Source organism: Nuphar pumila, chromosome 15 (genome assembly GCF_984573655.1).
Source record: "Nuphar pumila chromosome 15, dmNupPumi1.hap1.1, whole genome shotgun sequence".
NCBI lineage: Eukaryota > Viridiplantae > Streptophyta > Magnoliopsida > Nymphaeales > Nymphaeaceae > Nuphar > Nuphar pumila.
The window spans coordinates 81028189-81044660 of NC_143263.1; the positions used below are offsets into that span (position 1 = coordinate 81028189).

The 16472-nt window shown below is 35.5% G+C and overlaps 1 protein-coding gene across 1 annotated transcript; it reads left to right on the forward strand.

The window, feature by feature from the left end:
• The first annotated feature begins 7681 nt into the window (after positions 1-7681).
• LOC149815746 (protein DETOXIFICATION 12-like) lies at positions 7682-14372 on the forward strand. The gene is made up of 7 exons (XM_089989525.1): positions 7682-7964; positions 9994-10538; positions 10643-10729; positions 11798-11854; positions 11943-12181; positions 13800-14005; positions 14172-14372. The coding sequence occupies exons 1-7, from the start codon at positions 7695-7697 to the stop codon at positions 14232-14234; spliced, it is 1467 nt and encodes a 488-aa protein (XP_089845651.1). The 5' UTR covers positions 7682-7694; the 3' UTR covers positions 14235-14372.
• The last annotated feature ends 2100 nt before the right edge of the window (positions 14373-16472 follow it).

Genomic DNA, 16472 nt, shown 5'->3' on the forward strand with positions numbered 1-16472 from the left:
GTTGCCCCTTTCATATTTTTTAACATTTACCATTGATTTCAGTCAAAACAGAGAGAGTTTTTCTCCTTTGTCGATTGATTGCCGGAGGACCTGTTCTCTCTCTCTCTCTCTCTCTCCCCTTTGCTCTAGATCTTCTTTTGTGGATTTCTTTTTTATTTTCCATCAATATTTAGATTTTTTCACTTGGATTTAAGAGAAAAAAACGGTTTTGCTTTTGTGAATCGAGTTTGGGTTTTATTTTCAACCAGAAAGCTAAGCTAACAACAGAGGAAACAATGGGTATGCACCTCAGAAGAATGATGTTAGGTGCTCCGGTGAACAGCTCCGATGACAAGGGAGGAGATGACTCAAGCTTAGGTAGTCGATCAGCAAGAGGGAGAGTAAACCCTCTGTTTTGTAGTATCCATTGTAAGTGGATGGTAGAAGAGAGTGGAGGGGTAATCCGGTACTTTTATCTAAGCTTAAGCATGGCTGAACGTACCTAGGGTTGGGCAACGGGTGGCCTAATGGGTCAAGAGTTTAGGCCCGGACCGATTAGATAACAGGCTGAAACCCGGCATGTTGTATGTGTAGGTCGGGTCCAGGTCAGTTCATGGGCTATCGGTAGGGGTGGCAAAACCTGACACGACCCGCCAACCCGCCTCTTAGGCGGGTTCGGGTTGGGCTTAAACCAACCCGTTTAATAAACGGGTCGACCCGCGTAACCCGTTTATTAAACAGGTCGGGTTCGGGTTGGGGGTATGCCAACCCGCCAACCCGGCTGACCCGTTTAATAAACGGGTTAGGCGGGTGGGTCAACCCGCCAACCTGACCCGCAAACCTGAGAACCCGTTTACCCGACCCAACCCATTTATTAAATGGGTTGGCGGGTCGTGTCGGGTTACCCGTTTATTAAACGGGTCGGGTTCGTGTTTGCCACAGCCGACCCGTTTAATAAACAGGTCGGGTTCGGGTTGAGGTATGCTGACCCGCCAACCCGTCGGGTCGACCCGCCAACCCGACACGATTGCCACCCCTAGCTATCGGAACTATTTATTAATGTAAAATTTTTAAAAATAATTAATTGCACAGTAGCTTGAAAACTATGTTTATTTACCTAATTAGTTGCATTGATTTTATGAAAATTAGAAAGATAATTAGTTGGCTACATGAGAACTTGCTAATTATTTATCATTTACCTAATTATTTTGTACTAATTAGTTGAGTTTGAGTTGGACCGGCCTCAACCTGACCCGCTTCACATTGGCCCAATGGGCTAATGGGCTGGGTATAGGCTGCTCTTCAAACCCGGGCACGTTAAAAACTGGGTTAAAGCCTGTCTCGTTGGTAAATGGGCTTGGCCATCTTTGTGTGGGGCCACACTTAAATCTGGAGAGACCGAGTTCTAAATGGGCCTGGGCCGGGCCAGCCCTATGCCCACCCCTAAACGGACCTGAGTCAAGGGAAGCATGTCTTTGAGAATTATTTTACTAACTGAGGTTGGCATTTGTAAAATTTTAAATATTAACCATGTTTTTGTAAATAGGTCAAAAGTTGAGCATGTTTTTGTAAATTTTTCATAAAAATATTTAATTAAAGCAATTTTATAAACAACACAATGATTTTTCCTAGTCATTTCAAGTATATTATTAAATTAAAAATTTAAATATTATAAAACTGCTACTTTTTTTTCTTTTAAATGCAAAAATATCACAAAAATACCATTTTCCATTTATATATGAAATGCACTACACATATGCTAACAATATCAATGAGTTGAAACTCAGATGAAATTTGTTTCTACTGAAATTGACACTGTAGATGTGATCTACATGTTTGACTTAGTAAAGTTGACCCTCGGATCAACAAATGTATGAACAGGTTTTTCTGACAAAAAAATTAAACTCAAAAAATATATTATTTTGTCCAAAAACATGATCCAACGGCCAATTTTTGCTCAATCAATCATGTATATCACATCTACCGCATCAGATTGAGTATAAACAACTCAGACCTATGAGTTTCAACTCATTGATACCGTGTGGACACGAGTATTGGGGACTTATCCCCACGTCCAAGCAATATCAATGATTTGAAATATATATATATATATATATATATATATATATATATATATATATATATATATATATATATATATGGGTTCATCTACGACCCAGTCTGTTTTGGCTCTGTTCGAGTTGAACTTGGACCTAATTTATAAGCCTAAGCCCGGCCTAGGACGGGTTGGGATGTGGTCCAACTCATTACCCACCTCTACTTATAACTATACTCACCTGCAACCAAACATGGTGAGAGGATTCAAGAGGAGTTGGAAGCCTAAATCCTAGAAAATGTTACTTATGCTTCCAAACAATGAAGGAAATCCACAATTCTTTTAAAATCCATTTCCCTTGAAATCCAGTTTTTTTATTTTCTCGTACTCCTTGTAAATCTTTCCAACACTAGTTCCACCTAACGTATGAATATATTTTTCTAGTAAATAAAAAATTCAACATATGTAAATGTTTAACGATATATATATATATATATATATATATATATATATATATATATATATATATATATATATATATATATATATATATATATATATATATATATATATATATATCAAAAAACATTATTCAAGGATCGATCGTTACTAAATAAAACATGTAAATTACATCTACAATGTCAAATTGAGTTTAAACAACCCATGCCAATGAGTACAAAATCATTGATATATTATGGACGTGCATATCAAAGACTTAGATGTATATAAGAAAATAGGTTCCTCCTTCCATCCAAACAATGTGAACAATTCTGATTTCAGTGTTCTTAGTCATATTTTGCATAATCAAACCTTACAAATATGTTTAACATATTTTATTTGCTAGGAATTGATTGTTAGATCATGATTTTTTATAAAAAAAAAGTTGAGTTTTTGAGCTTGGAAATTTATAAAAAAATAAATAATTTATTTTCAAAACCTTATAAAAATCAGCTGCATGTCATATTTGGATGATCTAAAGGTTGATTCATGCTAAAGAAGCCATGTAGATCACATCCATAAGGTCATATTAGAAATAAAAAAATTGAAAAAAAAATGAAAATCAAAACGGTACATTTCTTCGTACTTGGGTAGGACCTAAGAGGTGTCTATTATTATATATGAGGTAGTGTTTTAGTAATGATGCCATTATATACAAATGCCTCTATATCTCCCGTATGCAAGTTGTTTTAATCCAATCTGACCTCATGAATGGATTCATCATATTCAAAAAAGTGGGAACCAACTTTGGGATCATGTTTTTTTTATTAAAAAACACAATTTTATAACTCAAAAAAGTATCGCATATTATGGGCTGTTCATTTTTCAAACCTTATAAAAACAAAAGAAACCACACTATCCTTGAATATTAGTGCATTTTTGTAAATACAAAAAAAAATTATCATTTTTTCGCATATCCAAAGTCAATTACTCTAGGCTTATATAGGACTATTTTACCCTTCACATGATATTTTGTGTGGACCTTTTGACATTCGCACAAATTCACAAATTTCTTGAGAACCTTTAAAAGATTAAAATCTAAGAAGGTTTACATAATATTTTGTATGGATCTCCTCACATTCACAAAAATTTGCAAAATTCTTGTGATCCTCCAGTAGATTAAAATTCAAGCAAGAAGATTCACATGATATTATTTACGGACCGCTTGACATTTGTACAAATTCTCAAATTTCTTGCGAACTTCGTTCGAAAGATTAAAATCTAACTAAGGATATTTACATGATATTTGTGTAAATCTCCTGACATTCGCATAAATTCACAAATTTCTTGCGAACCTTCTCTAAAAAAATAAAATTGAACTAAAAAGATTTACATGCATGATATTTTTTTGCACCTCTTGGTATTCACACAAATTCCAATTGTTTTTTGCAAATCTCTTCGAAAAGATTAAAATCCAACTAAGGCGACTAACATGATATTTTGTGTAGGCCTCTTGACATTAGCACAAATTCACATAGATTTCTTGTGAACCTCCGAAAGATTAAAGATCTAAATATGGAGTTTTGCATGATATTTTGTGCAGGCTTCCTAACATATGCACGAATTTGCGAATTTCTTGTAAATCACTCTCAAAATATTAAAATCCAACTAAGGAGATTCACATAATATTTTGTACAGAACTCCTGACATTCACACAAACTCAGAGAATTCTTAAGAACCACATATGACAGATTAAATTATAATTTAGGAGATTCATATGATATTTTGTGTGGATCTCCTGATATTCACATAAATTCAAAAATTTCTTGTGAACCACCTCCGAAATATTAAAATCCAACTAAACAAATTTGCATAATATTTTTTGTGACATAACTCTCGCCTATATAGAGTAAAACCCTATAACAACAAAATCTAGATCTTGCCATTATTGATCAATAACTGTTAAATCAATTAAATATATATGTTAATATATTTTAATGCAATATCTTATGACCTAAAAATCTCACTGTCATACATAAGTCTTTAACGATGAAATGTGTGCATGGGCTAGGCATTCGTAGGGACATAAATATTGTTGTTATTGATGGAGCTATAACAGTGATCACTACAAGAAAACTGTGGATTAGCGACAGACGCTATCCATCGCTAAACTGTTTACCGACGATCTAGCGATGGATAGCGTCCATTATAAATTTCTGGTCGCTAATTAGCGATAGAACTTGTTTGTCGCTACTTTCGTCGCTAATTTGTGACAGATTAGCGACGGACATGATCCGCTGCGAGTCAGTTGCTAAATAAGTATAGATTTGGTTTTGTGACGGATATTATCCGCTGCTAAATTTAAAAAAAAAAATTGCTCAGTATTTCGGCAGCAATAAGCCAGACTTATACCACACCACACGGGCGTTACACAGGGTCTCAGACTCGAGCAGCCCGACCCGCCACTGCGGGGTCTTCTGCACAGAATCGACGCGCTCTCTGACGCCCTCTCAACCTGGTTCCCCGCTTGTCCGACCCGACCCGCCACTGCAAAGAAAAGCAAAAGTTGTATCTCATCCATAACGAAAATATGCAAAGAAAACCAAAGAAACACAAGATCCGCTTAACTTACTCGATCAAAAATCACTCAAAAGCGAAGCTGCATTCTGATAAAAAAGACGAAGACGAAATAGAGTGAGATCAAGCTTTTCCGGAAAAGGAGACGACGACAACGAGGATGATGATGATGATGATACAACTGGACGTCACAATAGAAAAAGAGCTAGCATGTGAAGTGCAACTGCGGATTGCCCATTATTCCGGCGAGAGTTTTTTCGTTCGGCGAACCTCGGCGACCTCAGATTTCGACCGTCACCTGCGAGGCTTCTCGGGGAAGCCGTACGATCCATCCGGTGCTTTAATCGAACGACTTTTGGATCAGTTTAAATTTTGCACAGGGAGAGGAAAAATTTCGTGCCCTGGATAGGTCGGTTTAAATCTAAAAGTAGCGACCAATTAGCCAAGGATAAACATATGTTATTTCTTGATTAATAGCGCCCAAAGTTTTTGTTGCCATTAATCCTGAAGACATTATATGGAAAATGATGCTAATAATAAACATAGTGTCCTTGGTCATGAGTTGAATCAGGTTGGTTGTACAGGTAAAACAAATAGGTTGTTATAAGCGACCATATGGACAAACACTAGGTAAAGTTGCCATTAACAATTTATGTTACATTTGAATACATCATATGGGAAATGATGCTAATAATAAGCTTATCCCATTTTATTCAGATTACACAGTACATCTAGGCAGAATATTGAAAAAAACAAGTTTTAACATGTCATAAGAAGCATCCGTGCCTTAGGATTTGAGAGATCCACGTATCAGAGTAAAAGACGGGATCCTACAGAGATAAAAACTGGATAAAAGTAAGACTGAAAGACAGAATAAAAAACTATAATGAATTGAAGGCATAATCAATTAATCAATAAGAAAAAAAAATAAAAGAAGGAATGAAAGACAATAAAAAACTAAGGTATCACAGTCCTCCATAGAAAGAGATTGGAAACAAAGTTTTTATTAAAAAAAACCAAAAAGTACACGTGAACATGAACGCATATGCTCACATGCCATCATCCATGTCCATGTCTAAGATCCACCACCGTATCTATTTGTGAGAAAGTATGATCTAAGATAACTGCACGAGAGAGAGAGAGAGAGAGAGAGAGAGAGAGAGAGAGAGAGATCCACTTATGTAGTTATAGGTGTGAGAGAGCCATTTAAGTTAACGGCTGAAATTTTTCATGTATAGGGTATTTAAAGGGTATCTGTCATACTTTTGCATGCATCATAGCCATTGGATCTCAAAAGATCCATCGGCTAATAAAAGGGAGTAGGTGCTCCAGGAGCACCGTATCATTACTATTAATTAATAATATGTATTTTATAATAAATTATTTAATTATAAAGTTTGTCTAGGTTGCTGACGCTTGCCACAGGATTTTGTGTGGGCTGAAAGTCTTATTGAGTTATCAAAAGGCAAATGTTCCAAAAGTCAGGTAGGTACGAAAAAAAAACATGCTCTCACGTCAATTGAGGTGGCCGTCAGACACCAAGCTGCTATGGTTGGTGTTGATGTGGCCTAACCATGACCTTAGAATAACATGCTTTCAACTCTTTTTAACTCTCTTCAACCTATGCACCGCACCAAGTCCCATACTTATAGCACGTTGCAAGACTCTCGCACAGTCTTAATCATTTAAAATTCAAGAAACTTCAGATTTGTCGCTTCTCACACGCTTCCACAATTGCATTAAAAAAGATTTCTGCTTTATGCTTTTATATTACTTTTTGATACTAGAGAAGACTCTGCTTCAGATTCAGTAATCATTTCCTGTATTCATTTGGCTTCCTGGTAACTATGAACTAAATAGCCATAAAAAATTTTAAAAAGACAATTTTCTATTTTATACCCAAAAACATCCCAGGAAAAGTGAACCCGTCTTAATCTATTTTTTTTATAATTTTTCGTTTGAAAAGACTAACATTTTTCTTAGAAAAGAAAAGATGAACCTTTTTTAAATGTCCCTGCCTGAGGTTTATAACTGTAATTTATAATAATTTAAGTTAAGGTTATTATCATATTAGCCCAACTGAACCTGAATCCGGGACCTACCTTAGGCAGGTCTGGTTGGAGATGAGGCTTGTTTAAAAACCTTGTTATCCAAAAATATTGGTTAGGAAAATTCATGGACATCTTGAAAATAGTCTTCTTGAGAAAAATTTAGAGATAATATAAGTATACATAAAAATATGAGTAATAGTAAAAGCTCTGAAAAAGTGTTTTTGTTGCATTAACATTGAAATAAAAAACACAATAATTTAAAAAATAGTAATAAAATTTCTTTTTTTTTTTAAATATCGGTAATATCAAAATCATGTTAAGGGTGTAATTCTCAAATGAGAGTCCAGGCTTAGCTACAGCCTGTCCTCTCTCTCTTTCCTTTTTCGTCATGGGACGTGGACCTGCTGACCTATACCTTGTACCGTGTCACCGACGTAATCAGAAAAAACAAAGACCGAAAAGCACGAGAATCTCTCTCTCTCTCTCCAAGGAGAAAGGAGAAAAAGAAGAGAGTGGGCAAGAATGATATGAAGTCTTTCCTCCCAAGCACAGAGTAGGTAGAGAGATTGGTGGTGGTGGTGGTGGTGGTGGTGATGGAGGAGAAGGGGTCGATAGGAGAGAGGCTGTTGGGGAAAGGCCTCCATCATGAGGGAAGAAGAGACGAGGGGTTGTTGAGGTGGGGTTTGGTGATGGAGGAGGTGAAGAGGCAAGGGACGATAGCGCTGCCGATGGTGCTCGTTAACATGTTCCAGTTCCTGCTTCAGGTTTTGTCCCTCATGATGGTGGGTCATCTTGGGCCCCTCTCCCTCTCCAGTGCCTCTATTGCTACTTCCCTCTGCAACGTTACGGGCTTCACCATCCTTGTGAGCTCTCTCTCTCTCTCATATATATATATATATATATATATATATATATAGGAATTGGTTCTCTACCTGTTCATAGTGTGGATGGTACTAATTTTCAATGTTCCAAACGATGTTGGATAAATTAGACCCCAGAAGTATGTTCAGTATGATCAATGAATTGCCTGTTGCATCATGTTTTTTTGACAAGTTGCTACCTTCTACTGTACAGAATCATGGGTGCAAGTTGTATCCACTCATTCTGACCTCATAAATGTGTTTATCATGGTCTGTTTGGTAGGAATCATACTCTGAACCATCTTTTTTCATGTAAAAATATGACTTGTTTTAGTCTTAAAATTATGGTATATTGTTGGCCGTTAGAAAACCAACTTGTATATCGTCAAAACATGATCCCAAACCTTTTTTTTAATATTACTGAGGAAACAATATAGATCACATATAAAGTTAAATCTACCAAAAAAAGTGAAAAGTTATGTCTTTTATTCAATCTAATGTACGAACGTCTGTGGCAAATTATATCTTATATGTATGTGCGTTTGTGTTTGTATGGCGTCTTTTGTGCTGTCATTCAAACCTTATCAATGAGTAGAAACTCATATGTACAAGTTTTTTTACTCAATCTGACACCGTAAATGTGAATTACATGGTTTTTTTGTGACTATGGATCTTATTTTTCAATAATTTTTTTTAATTGATATCCATTTATGGCAGTTGATTTTTGAATTACTGAAAAATTCCTCTCACACATCGGAATCTGACAATCCAGGAGCTGATCCTCACTAACAAATCATGTAAATCACATCAGTACGAGCTTCAAAAACCAATGGTCTAGAGTACATTAGAATTTTCATGACTGAGAAGTTCGGTTTTTACATCAAAAGTGTGTTTGCTACTAAAATGAACCATGTTAAACACATCTGTGGGTGAGATTGATCAAATGAGACTTGCACTGGTGGGTTTTTTGATAAAGAATCCCTCCCGCTGGACTGTAGCCAATAGTTTCTCAAGATATATATATATACTTTCAGATGCTTGAATATTTATGAAAATTCTAAGCTGTCAATTTTGAAGCCTTCAAAAATCCTTCTTATGCCTCCCTTTAAAACCAAGCAGAGTGTAGCCAATAGTTTCTCAAGATATATATACTTTCGGATGCTTGAATATTTATGAAAATTCTATGCTGTCAATTTTGAAGCCTTCAAAAATCCTTCTTATGCATCACAATTGGATGATTCAAGAGCCGGTCCCTTTAAAACCAAGCATCTAGATCACATCCATATGATATATATATATATATATATATATATATATATATATATATATATTGAAAGAATGTTCTTTTTACAGAGTTTAGGAAGACAATCATGTTTTCTTATATTTTCACTCTAAATACTTCCGGTCTCTTTCAGGCAATAGTGTGATCTCTGGTTATTTCATGCCACCTCATTGGCTTTCGTCTGATGCATTTCTGTTTATTGACCGAACCAAAGTCCATATCTCCTTCTCCCAAACATGCTTGATCCCCATTTAAAGTTGCATTCTTCTTCTTGACACTACAAGACTGAATGTGTGTGTGCATGCACACGCACGTGCTTAAGCCACTGCAGAGTGATATTACTGCTTGTGCATGTATACAAAATGAGAAAATCTGACATGGGCAATGCCTTTATCTTTGTCCAGTACAATGTTAAGTAGTGCATATGATGTTTGGTTACCATAATAAATGTTAAAGTGAAGCATCTAATGCATCCAATCTGACGCCGAACACCATTGGCATAGATGCAGACTTCAAAAATGGGTGTGTTAAAGTGAAGCATCTAAGCTGTCCAATCTAACACCAAACACTATTGGCATAGATGCAGACTTCAAAAGTAGGTGGTAAAGCTTAAGCAGTAAGAAAATATTCAGAATCAATATAGGAAATATAGGCCCCAACTTCGTGTGGCTGTTTGTTTAACAATCTGTCAGCAACTAGCCTTAGTGTAACTGGTAGCTCTGACTTGAATATCACTAATTGGTGCAACAGCTTGGAATGGCAAGTGCCTTAGAAACATTATGTGGTCAGGCTTATGGAGCAGAACAATATCAAAAGCTAGGAATATATACACAAAGAGCCATAGTCTCTCTGCTGCTTGTGTGCATTCCACTGTCTCTTTTCTGGATTTGTATGGAGAAACTCCTCCTTTTGATAGGACAGGATCCTGCTATTGCCCATGAAGCAGGAAGATATGCTATTTGCTTAATCCCAGGATTGTTTGCTGCTGCACTTCTTCAGCCCTTGGTGAAATTTCTGCAGTCACAGTGTTTGGTACTTCCATTGCTCGTTGGTGCTATTGTGACTCTCTGCTTCCATATTCCTGTGTGCTGGTTTTTTCTTTTTAAATCTGGGCTGGGGCTCATTGGAGCCGCTATTTCTGTCAGTCTCTCCTATTGGATGAATGTGGCTACTTTGGCACTTTATGTAAAATTTGCACCTTCCTGTAAACGGACATTTGTTCCACTCTCAAAGGAGGCATTTGCCGGGATAGGTGATTTCCTTAGGCTCGCACTTCCTTCTGCAGTCATGATATGGTAAATGTTTGTTCAGTTCTTTCTTATGTTAATTGACTCTCAAAACTTTTATTTTGTCATTTTCTTTGGATTCCATTCATTTCTTTGCTGTTTGATTGATTCAGTCTGGAGTATTGGTCATTTGAGCTGCTGATATTGCTTTCTGGACTTCTGCCTAATCCTGAACTGGAAACTTCAGTGCTTTCAATTTGGTATGGACTAGTTTTCAGTTTTTCATCTTTGAGTTGGTTTTGTTGTTGCTAGCATGCATTATTGGTTACCTTAATATCAAATTCACATAATTCACATATTTTAAGGTGCCTAATAGCTGATGACTATGTCTGTCATGCATTATTGCTGTAGATAACCCAAACCCATATATCAGGTATCCATAGCTATTGTTGTTGCAAAACATATGTACATCATCTTTTTGGTTCTCATTGCTCATAATGAATTACTGGTAAGCATCATACTCTTGATAAAATTGTATGTGTAATCCTTCTTCAATATGTGATATTACCATGCCATTAGTTTTATCATAGGAAAGAATCTTCACATTATTGATTTCAGGGTGACTTATCAATGAGTATTTGACAGTTTGGTCAAAGGAACCATGAAGATTGCATTCTGATTCTAATACATAGCCACAAATATCGGTTTCGGCTATATCTCGGCAAGGAAAAATCTCAGGATATTATCATTTTTCAATAAATATCGGGAAAGACTTGAGAAAGTCTTGAAAATAATTTTTTTTTTAAGTTGTAAAATAAGAAAAAATACATGTTCAGCAAAGAAGAAATCAAACATGAATATAAAAAAATATATATGTTAGCAAAGAAGCAATTAAACATGGATATATAACATAATTATAAATTCCCGAGATTTCCTGATATTATCATGATAAATTTAAACTCTTGATATTTTTTAAAATATCGTGAGATTTTGCATGTAAAATCGTTTTTTGATTTTACAATGGTAATAGCATAATATTTTGAAAATATTGCCAATATTTGTGACTATGATCTAATATGTGTTCTCCCTGCTGAAAATGTGAGAGGAGCAGTTGTATTGTTCTGTCTTCTCCATGAAGCATTGCTACTTGCTAAATCAGACAAGTGTAATATGGTTAATCTGTGGGGAGGACCATCTGATACATTTTTACCAACATAGATTTGAGAGAGGGACTGTAGTTATTATTATTGAAGATTTACTATCATAAACTTTATCACGAATTCTCCCTAATCCAATTTCCCTCCCTTTTTGTTTTGTTTATTGAACAGCCTTAACACCTTATATTTGCTCTATTCTATACCATATGGCCTTGGTGCTGCTGCAAGGTGCATTCTCTATCCTCTATTCTTTATATAGCAACCATTCTCCAACTAGTCTTTTATATTATTTGTTCCCATATTCCAAAATTTGCAGCACACGTGTGTCTAATGAATTAGGAGCTGGATACCCAAGAGCAGCTCAGTTGGCAGTGTTTGTAGTGGTCTTCCTTGCAATCGTCGATGTTGCAATTGTCAGTACAACTCTCTTCTCCATCAGGTATCTGTTGGGGCGTGCTTACAGCAGTGAGAAGGAAGTGATCCAATACGTTGTAAAAATGGCACCTCTGCTTTCTCTGTCAGTATGCATGGATGGTCTGCAAGGAGTGATCTCAGGTAAGATTATTCATGATTATATGGTTTGTATTTTTAATATAGAATCTCCTTTTTAGTGTTCAAGTATCTGGGAACATCAACATAGCTTGGTGAATTGGTCAACTCATGAAACTCAGGACAGAGCATCAACTTCAAGTACTACTGCATTTGCAAACAAATGCAATATGTAACATGAGAAGAAAGTTATATGGCTCATGATTTAGTGGTTGACCGAGTAAAAAACATGCATCTCTTTAGGCCATTGGATCAAATGGTGGCAGTCAGCAAAACCAGTAACATCTTAGGTACAGCTTGAGTCATACCGACCTATTCTAGTTGTAGCGTCACAGCATCAAATACTGACCAAAGTTACTATTCATGTGGTTATTACTCAACTTGCCTAATGGAGGTCATTGAAAGGTGATTCAGCTCAAGAACTTATGTTGTCATAGCTGACTGAAAATCCACTGACATGATTCTATCAACAACACTGGCATGATTTAGTAGTTCTATAGGTGGATTGAGCAAGTCACTTGCTGGGTCTTCTAACTTCAAAAATCTATAGCTATTCTAAAAATGCAATTGTGCTGGCCAGCTTTTCTTTTATATTATGTACTTCCATCCTGAGGTTTTCTCATAGTGTTATCATTAATTTGCAGAATATACTATAACGTTGGCGTAGTTAGTTGTTGGTTTCAAAGTTAATCTATGTTGAATGATTAGAGAGAGAGAGAGTCTATATTGATGGATTGGAGAGTTTAAGCGTTTTATGTAGGATAAATGTCGTTGACATGGAGTGGTTTTATTGCTTTTTGGTAAGATAATTCCATGTTATGATGGACTCCAGCATAGTGAAAGGGGGTCACACATGCACCTACATGTATGAATAGTTTTCTCTTCTGTTTTTCCACTGCATGGACAAATTCTATAAGGATGTAGGTAACGCCAGTCCTAGGATCATCACTCTCTGCCAATCTGACCTAATACTTTTGGTGATCTCTAGTCTTAACTTCAATGAGAAGAGTACAATGGGATGTAACTCGTATGAAAGTATTAATATTAAGAGGATTGAGTAACTTCCATATTTCCATCAATCAGTGCTAACAACTTGTGATAATGGTGAAAGAGATCATTTTTTTTTGCTCTTAATTAGTATTTTGACTGACCACTACAGACTTAAGTTTTAGGAAATCATTGGGAGACTGGCTTTTTAGCAGTCTCACGAGCAGTCTAGAGAATAGGATAAAGCACAATGTTTTATTAATATGTTAGCTATATATTGTAAGTGACCGAGTTTGTGGTCTGTGTGGTATATCAAGCAAGAATAGAATATGAAATTCCTGGCTTGTGAGTGGAACATGTCAAACAAAACATGGAACTCTTTTGGTTACGGGCCTTTTGCTCTTCTAACGTCAAAAATGGTGGCTGACCTGGGATGTTCAAGGGCATTATTATACCACTATGGGCCTCAATCCTGAAATCCATGTGTTTCTGAAAAATTTCCATGCAATATGACCTTATAGTAAAACCACAAGTTAGGATGATGCACATGATTTTCTCCTGTATTTTTTTTTAACTTGTGAAAACCAGCTTTATGTAAATAAAAATGAAACAACTTTTAATACCTTTTCCCATGTAGGTGTGGCAAGAGGATGTGGATGGCAGCATCTTGGTGCATATGTGAACCTCGGAGCATTTTATCTGCTGGGAATTCCAGTTGCCATCATCTTAGGCTTCATGTTTCATTTGGGAGGAAGGGGACTCTGGATTGGTGTATACTGTGGGGCTACAGCACAAACAATTCTGTTATCTCTTATAGCAGGGTTTACAGATTGGCAGCGCCAGGTTAGTATATACTATTGCGTTCCACTGAACATTTCATGATTTGCTGAGTTCCATTGGTTATTAATGAAGTACCAGAGAGCTTTTGTCTTTCTTGGGATCTTCATTTATTCAGTTTCTGCTTGTGCTGGCTTCTAGCTGCTGAATACTATAATGCCAAGTTTTGCAGGCTGACAAAGCAAGGGATAGAGTACTTGACAAGCCCGAAGTTTTCAATAGTGGTAAAGTTTAAGGATGATGGGGAGGTTGTAAGACCCTTTGACATAATCCCGTGAAGGTTGCCATGCAGAAGTTTGTGATGTTCGGATGATTATGAACGTATGTATCAGAGAGAGAGAGAGAGAGAGAGAGAGAGAGAGGTATAAATGTATAATCTCTAATCTGTTCATTTATTTTTGAAGAGTGGTGCGGAAAGTGAAATAAAAGCTAATGAAGTTTTACATTTAGCAAGGCTTATCTCAGAGATTAGTTCTGTTCTCCAAAGTTATGATGAAGGAAAAAAAAGCAAGAAACTGTGTCCACTCACTTTTTCATGAGAGATGGTGTCTGAGGTGTTTAATTCCTTTTTAACTGGATTTGGTAAAAGCCCCTGTTAGAATAGATATGTTAGGGTGAGAATATGCGAATCCGAAATATGCAAGCAACCATACGATCTATGTATTTTCAGGAATTTACACAAATCCAACCCTGCAGATGTGTTCTCCATGGTTGATTTGTTAGGAATTGACTGTTTTTCCTGTGAAACATGCGATTTTTTAAGCATCGAGATATTTATGAAAATTTTGAGCTGCTGATTTTCAAACCCTATAGAAATAGCCGTGTTACAGAATCAGATGATCCAAGAACAGATATCTATGAACCAAGCATGTAAATGGCATCAATATGGTCAGATTAAAAAAAGAATAAAACTCAAAAAATATCCAGTTCGCACTGGTTTCACATATTCTCATCACTTTCTCATGCTATACAAAACTTTCAGAACTTTATCGTCACATCAGAGACTGGTTACGGTACTTAAGGTTCTCAAAAGTTTTGGGTAAGTTTTAATTGAAACGTGTCTCTAGAAATTTTGGTACGAGTTTCTAATAGACTTAGGTACGAGTCTTTGGTACGCAGATTCTTAACAATGGTGCGAGTTTTTAATCAAATTGCTATGGGTTTCTGAATATTATAGCTCATCACTTACCTTAGTAAAAGTAAGAGCATTGACATCAATACATTGAGAAAAAAGAAAAAAAAATGTTAATAGCAAAGAAATGAATTAATTTGTAAATAAAAAATACCGCATAATTTTGCCCATGGGACATGGAATTAAGCTATATACAAAAGGAAAACGAAAAATGATTGTATTGTATGGCAAATATGATGCATTTTTTGAAATGCCTTACAATTTTCGCTATTCTTCCCATGTGTGATTTTTTAAATATATGTGAATTTTTTCTCAAATATGTAACTGCTTTTTGCAAAACAATCTATGTTCTCATATTTGTATCTCTCTGATTCAACATAAAAAAACTTATGTTTTTACAGTTGTTGGAAAGCTGATACATAGGCTTGTAACTTTCTTATTTTGAGTCAGAAACGTAAACCCCCTTTAAGGTTATTGTTTCTGCATTCCAAAACTGAAATATAAGCATGCTCTGCAGACTGGAACAGATGCAGCTCGACCTTTTTTGTCTGTTCTATGCTAATTTTTAGACACATGCGCTGAAAATCGAGAGAAATAGAAAAAAGAACAAAGATAGATTATGACGTTAGCTTTTGAACATCACCAAGATCTAATGAGCGATTGAAGAGAAACATTCTTTAAAAGATAGATTGCTAAATTATTTCAGTCTACAGAGCATGCTTATATTCTGGTTTTGTAACTTAAAAACGGAAACCCTAGAGGGTTTTCGACTCTAACTTAAAACAGAAAAGTTATATGCTTATGACTCAACTTTTTAACGACTATAAAAATGCAGGTGTTCGATGTCAGAGTAGATAGATACAGACTTGAGAACATAGATTATTCTGCAAAAAATATATATGCAAATTTTTGTATATATTTTTGATGATTTTCTCTTAAATATACGTGATTTTCTTCTTATATATGTGATTTTCCTCCTCTATATACAAATTTTCTCTTACATATGAGAATTTTCTCTTATATATGTGATTTTTCTCCTAAACATGTGATTTTTACATATATTTTTTGTGATTTTCTCATAAATATATAAGGAGTTCCTCCTATATACGTGATTTTCTCCTAAATATATATGATTTTCTCCTAAATATATCCAGAGTTTCTCCTATATATATGATTTTTTGTTCATAAAAATCATATATATTTAGAAGAAAAACCAATATTTGAGAGAAAATTGCATATAAAAGAGAAAAATCACATATATTAGGAGAAAAATCACATATATTTAAGAGAAAATCGCATGTTTAAAAGAAAAATTGCATATATAGGAGAAAAATCACATAT